At 49.1% G+C, this 10,486-nt stretch overlaps 1 protein-coding gene across 1 annotated transcript; it reads left to right on the top strand.

Moving 5' to 3' along the window:
• Positions 1-7,378: 7,378 nt before the first annotated feature.
• J7337_000238 (uncharacterized protein) lies at positions 7,379-9,267 on the top strand (the record flags this gene model as incomplete). The annotated part of the gene is made up of 2 exons (XM_044818001.1): positions 7,379-7,732; positions 7,780-9,267. The coding sequence occupies 2 exons, from the start codon at positions 7,379-7,381 to the stop codon at positions 9,265-9,267; spliced, it is 1,842 nt and encodes a 613-aa protein (XP_044685703.1).
• Positions 9,268-10,486: the final 1,219 nt, after the last annotated feature.

The raw sequence follows: 10,486 nt of genomic DNA, 5'->3' as shown, positions 1-10,486 counted from the left end.
AGATGTGTTCTATGAGTTTTAAGATAATGTTGACGAACAGCAAAACCCGAAGCAGAACGCTGATGCCAAAGACAACTCGCATTTGCCTGCTGGGGCGCATCTCGTGAACAGCATGAAGCAATTAAAGGTAACACCCAATCGCGCCTAAAGCGGCTGTGATTGATCAGTATGTTTAAATTTAGGCCCTGAATTTATGACTCTAGTCCACAGACTGCAAACGAAGCTATGGGGGCAAGAGCGTAATGAATGTGAGGGAGGGGAATGTAAGAAACAGACTTGAACACTTCCACATTGCGCTCTGGAGAAAAGAATAGATTATAGAAGTCTCACAAAGACCATATCGAGTTTTGCGGGATACTTTACTGACAGTAGTACGAGATTTGGCTATCTATCCCATAACGATGGTTCCATAGGTAGTGTCTGTCACCTGAAAGCGAGAGATTGCAAGAAGATGGAACTCATCTATTGAACCGAAAATCAGGTTACTGTTTTCACCTTGAGCGGAAGATACAGTAATGGCTCACATCAGCATGCCTTTCATTCTTCTTCTGGATGATTTAGGTCCTCTGGTTGTCGCTCATGTATGAATTCCAACAAGCGAGCGGCAGGACACCCATGATTGGGGAGGTTTCTTTTCTTGCCATTCGTCAATATGTCCCTTTATAGTTTAATAGCTTTACTCAACTGCTCCCGGTGATCACCTTTCGTTTTAGGAGTCTTTAAATATCTGTGCTTCGCTGGAAGTAGAGGATTTGACGATAAAACCGTGTCAGAACATCAACGCAGTTGGTGACGCCGTCTAAGACCATTTGAGGTCATTCAATGCCTTCAAGAACAATTCAATCGGGAAGTCTGTAAAATTTCAACTGATTATTATGTTTATTTCACCAAAAACTGCAAGTTTCAGTAGGATATGATTTGATTACTGCATCTTGAAGCTGAGTGACTAGTCATCTGAACTCATCACCCCCGACAGCGACCCCCAAGTACCCATTGCCATTCCATCCTACATCGCGAGGATTCGGGTAAATGAACGACACACTCTTGGCGTATAGTTTCGGGTAGGTTCTCTGTTCCTGGGCTGGTTTTCGGCCCATTGTTCAGTCTTCATGAGGTCCGATTCGGGATGAACTCCAAAATAGTCGGCATGTCGATCTATACATAGGTCTTGCCTCTGAGGAGATACTTGGGAGCATAGCCACGAGAAACGCGCTTTAAATACTTGCTGCGGCGATCTCATATCGGATATTTTTGTAGGGTCTGCTGAGCCGGGTCGTCTTTAGACGGATCAGATATCGTCCAGGAATTCTGGCGGTGTTGGATTTGAGTCAGATACTCGGTGGTAGGATACAGGGTGGGATATTACCAAAGTGATGCTGGCTTAAGAAGATTGACCTCGGCCCTGATTGTAGGGTCGTATTATTCAAGGGAAAGAAGACAAGACATAGATAGCTTTGGTCGTTATCCAACGCTGGTCCTTATGGGCGACAGTGAGGATGATCAACATGGAAGCTTCTGGTTACATGCTTTGGTGATGAAACAACTGGTCTAAAGGTCCTCTGATATATTCTAACTTAATCTCAAATTTCTAAAATCTACCTGACCCTTTTTCTTATTTAGGATCGAAGTCCTTAACTTTTCCTGCCTGCCCTAGCCAACATTGTTGACCCCAGTGATTGGTTCGTAGCTGAAGCATCACAGCTCACTTGGTCTGTGAAAGGAAAAAAAGTATCTCGAAGTCCATTCGAGTCTCATTGCATGAATAATATCACCAGGTGAGAATGAGGGTGAGGACGACGATGTGCAAATGGCAGTCCCTAGAGGGACCTAGTCAGATCATGCCATGTATTGTACTACAAATGTAGTTTATATGAACAATCAAATATCACACGTTCTGATGATCTCCAACCACAACAAGTTATCAATATCTACAAGGCGAAGCTCCAAAGGATTAAAGAAGTCATGATGGTGAAATTGAAGTGAATGCGATTGAGGGGCGACACGCAGACCTCAGGGAGCAGGAAAGCTTAGGACGCTCAGCTCAGGTGCCAAAAATAACTAATATACTAAGTTTAGTAAGTTTACCTAAAATTACCCTACGTCTTTTTGTCATTTACCAGTAAGTTTTCTTACTTACCCTTGGCAACGTCGCTTCAACAGATCCGGGAATAGCTCCGTAGTATCAGCGAAAAGAGGCGAGTTGGGAGCTGAGTGTGAGTGGTCAGTGGTGAGTAGGCGAGTCGAGCTGCATGCTGCAGCTGCAGCCGTAGCTGCGGGCAAGAGGCGAGGGCGGAGGCCTGCATATTGGATGCCGATAGAATGGCACTTTGGGAATGATTTCCACGGTACTATAGATCTAGCGTCAGATCCTGTGTCGCGTTGGTGCCTGACCTTGCCTCCCTCCTCTCCTCATTCAATAAGACTAAGTCCTCTGATCTTCACGATGAAGCAGTGGCAAGCGTCATTGTGGCGATAGGTATCATGGAAGAAAGCCGTGAGGCTCATCTCATGTCGAAAAGGGAAATGGGGCGTTGCAGCGGCTCACGCCGATCCCCCACTAAGCTTGAATGATGAAACATTCACTTCTGGTTGGTGACTTGTAAACATGGGATCAAGACATCAATCAATCAATCCTGAACCTGCTGGAGGTCTCGGGGCATGAGACATCACAACGTCGTAACTGGGCCAACTTGCAATCTGTGGGTGTAGCCAAAGACGTCTCATGACCGTATTTACTCTTGTGCATCATGTTTCAATGAGACACGTGCTCTTACAAAGTGGTGGGCAACAAAAGGTTGGACAACCGTAATCATGACTTCGAAACAGGGTAGACAAGAATCAAGCTTCATCTACAAGAATATTGCACATCTTATGCCGCATGGATATCACATATGCTTACTCCATAGATCGGTTCACAAAGGATGCCGCCGCGCGTTTGTGCGGACAGACCAACAGAGAACAGACCCGGGGAGAAGATCCGTCTGCCGGAGCTTCTAGAGCATTTTCACGAAGGTTCGTTCATCTTAAAAAAAGAGAGTTCAGGGGTGTCGACTGTCGGCCGCGTGATCTATGAGCCGCCATCTCCGGGGGAATGGACAACCGAGCGACGGCGAGATGAGGCTAAGCTGGGATGCCTTGGGAAGAAAAAGACCCTCTGTGTTTTTGTGTGTAGGGGACAACAGCGAGGCGAAATAGGATGCGCTAGTGAGGCTTCTCGAATTTGACAGGCGAGCAAGAGAAGAAAGGAGATGAGGGGCCAAGCGATGAATACCGTCTGTGGTGACATGCTTTGTTGACCACTCGTTGCTTGAAAAATGAGGTAGGTCTGCGACATACACGGGCTTCATTTGAAGTGTGATCCACCCAAGTTCGATATAAACAATACGACAGACCAATGCAAAAGGCAGACTCAACTGGAAAAAAGGTCTGAGAACAAGCTCGTTCTCTTGCTCTTGGTCATAGACTCAGCCCCTCCAGCTAATCAACGCTCAATTTCCAGGGACCCGGGTCCCCTCGCTCGTCTCTCCTGTACCGTACCAGGGCTTACGGACATGGGACACGAACGACGACCCAAAGACTGGGGAGTCCCCTGAGATCAGGCTGGGCCCCTGATATCGGCCCAGGTGGGCGGGTTAGGATGACCCTGGCTTCGTCATGGGCATTGGGAACGAACAAAGAGGGGCTGAGTTTTGGAAGTTGAAAGAAGCACTGTAGAAGTTAAAGGGGGTTCAGGAAATATTATCACCTCTTCTGAGTTCAATCCAGTTCAGTTTGTCGTGAAAGAATGGGCTTGTGTCTTGTCTTGTGGGCAATGACGTGTATAAAATGGGAATTGTGAGGATTGGCGTCTCCCAGGTGATGCATATTTTCTTTTTCCTCCCTCTCCGCGGGCTCTTTTTGTTTTTGCCAAAAGTTTATCATTCATTAGAAAGTCTAACATACTTTTTGCACTCCACTACTTGATTGGCTTCCCGTCCGACGGGCCGCTCGCATGTACCGCCGTAGACGAGGAGACAGAGAGTCCTGCTAGTTAATGTAAAAGTCAGAAAAAGAAAAGCAGCTTTTGGCTTGCAGTAGAGATAAGTCAGGTGCTGTTATGCATACGCTCGGATAAAAGGCAAAAAAGTTATGGACATTTGATGGCCAAAGTGTTCTGTCAACAAACAAGCGGTAGACGATAGCGCGTACTAATGGAAAAAGCAGGGCAGCAGACAGACTTGACAGGGTCAGGAAAAGAGCCGCAGAAGCATCATTGCACGTGGCTTTGACGATAGAGTAGTCGAATTTCCGCATGAACATGCCATTCTAATTGAGGCATCTCGAATCCCCTTGGCAACCCCTGGAAATACGGCGCAAGTCGAAGATGGAGAGGGAGAGAGACAAGCCATGTCACATCGTCTTTGTCTTCTCTGTCTGACTCTTGTGTGATGGAGAGTGACTTGACTGTGTGAGGGAGGTGAATACGCTGCATGAGCTAGGTAGCTAACGACAACGTCAGGTTAGCAGCATCCGGGGAGCATCACTGAGCAAGCCGGCCGGGTGTGTCATAATAAGGGAGGAGCTAAAGATACGATGCGAGATGGAGGATGGAGCAGAATCATTACAAGATGAGACGCCAGTTAGATACGATACCCAGCCAAGATTTTCCGCCGGTAATGACTATCGATCTGCGGGACTGACTTGTCTCGTCTCTGTGAGTGTTACAGTTGGATGCCTCTGACTGACAATGACAATCTCATCTCGACTCTTTTCTCACACCATCCATTGCATCCCCTATTTCCCTTGGGCAATGAAAGTATTGGAACAGTACTACCCAACAAGCTGAAAGGATCAGAGGTTGTGCTTCATAGCCTACCTCATCCGTGCATTTTATCCCATCCTACCTATGCTGAACTGTGACCCCAACTGAGTCAATTGCAGGTTCATGCATCACATCGAGTCAGGTCTTGACTGAGGGTCATTTGCTTGATACCCAACTGAGCTGGTGAAAAAATTGCGACACACAGGCAGGCTTGAGCTTGTAGCCTATACGTGCAGTAGTATACGTCTAAAGAATTAGCTGGTGTTACCTGGCGATGCACGTAATACCAGATCTGAATGCATAGCGGTATGCACAACATAAAAAGTCGCTCCAACATTTTTTGCTAGACATAAACATCCAATCCGTATGCACGTCTTTCGTCGATGTCCGCAGACACAAAGCAAACTCCCATCACAATTGGGCGTGCCCAATAACATGCGGTCCACTGAACCCTGAGCTAAGAGATACCGGTGTCGGGATGACGTTGCTCGCACTGTTGGAGCATCTGCCACAGTTCAACTTCCAGGGATAGAGCATCTGATTTGCTTCTCTACAACCATCACGAGGTGTCATTCTGCAGCCTTTCCACAAAAGCATCAGCATCAAACATCCAATACCGTCAGCCTCTTGTACTCTCAGCCTTTCAAGAGGCTGACTGCGTATCTCAAATCAAGGCCGACCTAGTTAAAGTGGTGGCTTGACGAAAGCCGGCCAGCCTCCCATCGTTCCCGGGCTCAATCACTTAATTTTTTTTTCACAAGGCCCCCCACCATGTGCTAAGAATTAAGAAGTGCATTTCGATCTAACTCACTCAGAGTAAGTGTAGTAGGGGGGGAAAAAGAAAGGCTAATATTAGACACGGTACTTACTACTGTTTAAAAGTAGCAGGGCTTTCATTAACGGTCAAGTTAACCGGTATTGCTAGCGAATTAGATACTACCCAAATAAGTTGGAGTCGTTGAATGAATGAATGATACCCGACAATTAGTGAATGGATGGATCTTGAACAATGGAATGGTAAATCTCAAGGGCCACCTCATGCATGGGATCCCAGAACAACCCCTTGATGAGCATCTCAGGGGATGGGCATGCTGGGGTTCCACAGTGGACTTCTGACAGCTGGAGAATAATTGAACTGCGCTGAAAACCCCACCAATTTGCGCCGGGCTTGGGGGTGTTGGTGTTCAGTTCCTCTCAGGTGGCTCATCACAGTATACGCACTGTCCTAACGACGCCGCCCCATCCCACCTCGTTCGCTCATGGATCCTCAGGAGAGGGCAGACAGAGAGGAAAAAAATAAGGGCCCCTCTATGTGCTGTGACTGCTGAAGAGTCAGGACAGAACCTGAGAGGAACCTAAAGCTAAAGGAAACCTGAAGGGATTGGAAGGGAAACTTGACGGGAAACTATTCGCCGTCCGCTGTCACCTCCCCAACCACATCCACCCGACACCTATGGAACTAATTGATCCCCTTCTCAATCAATCAATCAATCGAATCCTCTCTCTTTCTTTGGTTACAACACCCCCGTCTCCCGTCTCCCGTCCGCCGTTTTCCCGTTCCAGATCATCCATCCATCACTGAGAACGTCCCGGACATTTTGCTAACTGGGACCTGTTCCATCTTTTTTTCCTCCCCGTCCGTCCCCTTTTCTACCTCTGACCTCTCTCACTCTTAAACCTCATCATTTATCCTCCTCCTCCTCCTTCCCCCTCTCCTCCCCCGATTTTTAGTCGACCTCTTCTTCTCTTCCTTCTTCCCCCCTCTCGTCTCGTCTCCCTCCCTTGATTACTCCTCCGTCATTCGCAATCTGGTTCAGCCACACCCCAACAGCCCTTACGTCTACGAAAACCTCCATTCGACCTTTTTTGCACCAACAAGGAGACGAGGCCATCGCGCGAATCCAATTCGCCCTTTCGCGCGACTATTTCTTGCTCATTAGTAGTCTTCTTACTAGCTACTTTTAAGACGTCGCTGGTTTCCAGGGTCATCCGCCTATCACCTTTGCCTCCCCCAGAAATATCGAACTGCGACGATTAAGTAACGCTCTTTGACGTTACTCCGCCATTTTTGCCAGACCTTGGAATCTAGGAATCCGGTTATTCGGCCTCCTTCGTTGTGCTGGCTGTATTTGTGCGCCTTTATCGCCACCCAGGACCTCGCAGCGCCTTCGTTTTAAGCTTCGCGCATTTGTTGCCCGAGGCCTCAATCTTGTTTTTAGGCATCTCGCTACACCTGACGGAACAAACTTTTGTGGTCATTGACCCTGAGGCGGAACCCCCGAACCTTGTTTCACCCGACTCTTCTTGAGCACTTTATAGACAGACGGTTTCTTCTGTGCCTGGTACCCTCAACTATACTTAGCTACACCGCTTTCACGACCGAGACCCACGAGCCAACGATTTGATGCCGCATTTTTAACTGCTTGTTACGCATCCCCCGATACCCCCTCGCGTCCGCATTCCTGACACTGCACATTCTGTACGTGCCAGCTTGATAGAAATCCTCAAGAAAAGCAGGTGAAGTCGACTGCTGGGTAAAAACAGCAGTTATTTGCCAAGCTGGATCCCGTTATCACAATGTCGCAGCAACCGCACGATATGGGTTACCTTGACTATGGTACATCAACCAATCGCTCCCCGAACTCGAGACAGAACTATGCTACAGCCGGTGGTTTCGCTGGCCTCTCGCTACCTCGCCAGTCCCAACGCCCTTTTGATGCTCCTCTAGGCTCATCTGCTCTTTACCCTGCCGACAGGATCGGAAGTGGGTACAACCACCGTGGTATGGAGAACATGGCTGGTATGCAGGGCTACATGCTGGATAACGGTCAAGCTTGGAACTACAACACATCTGGAGTCGCCACAGTCAACGGTGCCGTGAATGGCCCTGGACGACAACGAAACGTGAACCGACGAGCCGCTCTTCCCCAGGTATGTACATACGGAAAATTTATATGACTATGTCTGATCAGAAACAGAACTGGACCGATCACAGTGCTATTGGTATTCATGGCAACCATGGAGGTCTTCAACCCTACCAAGGAGGCATGAACAACAACCCCATGTCAAATGGTGGTCTCCGTGTTGAGCACCCCGGATCTCACGGCTCTCCCACTGATCTTCGATCAAACACCTCAGACGCCGACCAGCTTATCCCTACAGCTATTGTTATTAAGAACATCCCTTTTGCCGTTCGAAAAGAGACTCTGGCTTCTATCATGCTTGAGATGCACCTCCCTCAGCCATATGCCTTCAACTACCATTTCGACAATGGCGTCTTCAGAGGTCTGGCTTTCGCGAATTTCCAGTCTGCCGAGGATACACGCATGGTGATTGAGGCGATGAACGGTATGGATGTCCATGGCCGTAAGTTGCGCGTCGAGTATAAGAAGATGCTCCCTGAGGCTGAGAGGGAGAGAATTGAACGCGAGAAGCGAGAGCGACGAGGTCAACTTGAGGAGCAGCACCGTGCTCCCATGCTTCACCAGCAAAGCTCTATCCAGTCACTTGGCAGTCTCTCACAGTCCCAAGCTAGGGGACCATCGCACCTCGGCATGCTCGAGACATCTCGTGTTCAGTCTCCCGCACTGCCCATGCCAGGCGATGTTGATTTGAACGACCCCCAGACTCTCCAATTCTACACCGAACTGGTCATGTTCCGTCGTGACGATTCCCAGGAAATCCTGGTCTTCCCTGCTGGTATCGCTCCCGAGCATCGACGATCCATCCACATTCTCGCACACAACATGGGCCTTGAGCACCAGTCTATGGGCGATGGCGAATCGCGCCAGCTTACGGTGCTGAAGCGACAACAGCCGTCGCCCACCGCCCACATCCACAGTCAGCCAGGTACCAACCTGGACATGCATAAGCGTGGCCTCAGCCGGGCTGCTACATTTGACTTTGCTGCTGACCGTGAGACACGAGCTGCCAGCAGCAATTACTCACACATGATGGGTCGACAGGGTCCCACTATCGAGCTCCCCGGGAGCCCTGAAGGCAACGGCATCCCCAACAACCTTCGAGCCGCCAAGAGCTTTGCTGATCTACGATCCTTCACCCCCAGCCCTTCGCAGGCTTCCTCCAGCTACCTCGCCCCATCGGGAATGAATAACATGGGTGGTGGCTCGACTGCTGCTCGCTTCGGTGACTATATGGGAGGTGCCATGTCACCTTCCGGCCACCCCGGCAACTCTGGTACCCCTGGACCCAAGAATGACTCTGCTCTTCTGAGCAGCCTCAGCAGCCTGAACTTGGGCTACGATTCCAGCTCCATACAGAACCAGGCGCGAAGCACTCCTGGTGCTATCGGCAGCCAGCGCCCCGGTAACAGCTCTAAGGGAGCACCTGAGCGACAGCCTCGCGGACCTGAGTGGGAGACCAATGCCGGATTTGCTGGGCGACGTGCTAATGGCCACGCCACGCGCGGTAGCGGTGGTACGTCACACGAGACTTGGAACAATTGAACACTGGCTAACTCAAGATAGACTCATCCGACAATGGAGCACGCGTCGGTTCAAGCTCAACCAACGCTTCGCGATATCACTGAGTGTGATTCTCTGGCCACCCCTTGACGGGTTAGGCTGATTACAACTGCGCGTATCATTACGGATTAACGACAATGACCACGACGCATTGAAATTTTGCATCGCATTTGCTTTTATGACTTGTAATACCGACATACCTGGGGAAGTGATGGCAGGAATTTCACTTGTCTTGTTGAACCCCATTGCATATAGTTTACGTGGGAACGGTTTTATGACTTTTGAAGATTGTGGGGGACGACAGTGGCCTAAGGAAGTGTGCGTGTGGCCTGGCCGACTTGATGACAGTTACCGATGAGAGAGAGCATGGGATAGGATATCTGGATACACAAATGTTTTCGACACAACTGGGCAACCAAACATGTACAAGGTCACAGACTACAGACAGAAGCACTTGGCAGCACGCACGCATGCACGCATAACCTGGAATACCCCCAAAGGACGTATGTACCCCCGACAAGCCTTACGACCACTATCACCACCACCACTTGACGATTATGACGCTTTTACGACGTTACGTCTAGACAGCTATACCGGCTTCTCCTCATCAGGCTGTTCAGCGTCAGCAAATGGGAGGGGTTGCCTCGGCGACTTACAACCTACTACTATACCCACCAAATCAAATCAAATAATTTCTGTCTAGGCGCTGTTCCTGGCATGACCGCGACGATGAAGACGACACATTTGGAGACGCCCGAGTCCGGCTTTTGGACCAAGGGGCACTGAAAGGGGCCGATGGATGGACGAGTGCCAAAGAATATGGGTGCTTTTTTTTTGAGTTGAAGGCCCGGCCCCGTTGGAAGGAAAAGAAAAAAGTTACAATATCTGGTTATCTGCATTACAGTTGAATTGTCTTGGTTCATGGTTCTGTTACAGTTTCTGTTTATCCGTTTTTTATTCTGTTCTATTTTTATTTACTTTTCATATACGGATGGATGGCTGGGAGTGGTATTATTCTGATATCTCACTTGATTAATTCTTGATCTGCCTGGTCGCGGTGACTCAAGGAGAGTTAGAGATGGGGGTGTTGGCATGGGACGCGTGTGGGTTATTTGGCTATCGTTGACAGGAGAGAGACGTTCTGAGGAAGTTGTAAACACGAATGAGAGAACGAGCAGAGAGAGCCAAAGAGAGATGAGAT

This window comes from Fusarium musae, chromosome 1 (assembly GCF_019915245.1).
Source record: "Fusarium musae strain F31 chromosome 1, whole genome shotgun sequence".
Lineage (NCBI taxonomy): Eukaryota > Fungi > Ascomycota > Sordariomycetes > Hypocreales > Nectriaceae > Fusarium > Fusarium musae.
The sequence above is the reverse complement of the archived record's forward strand: the minus strand, read 5'-3'. Positions and strand labels throughout refer to the sequence as shown.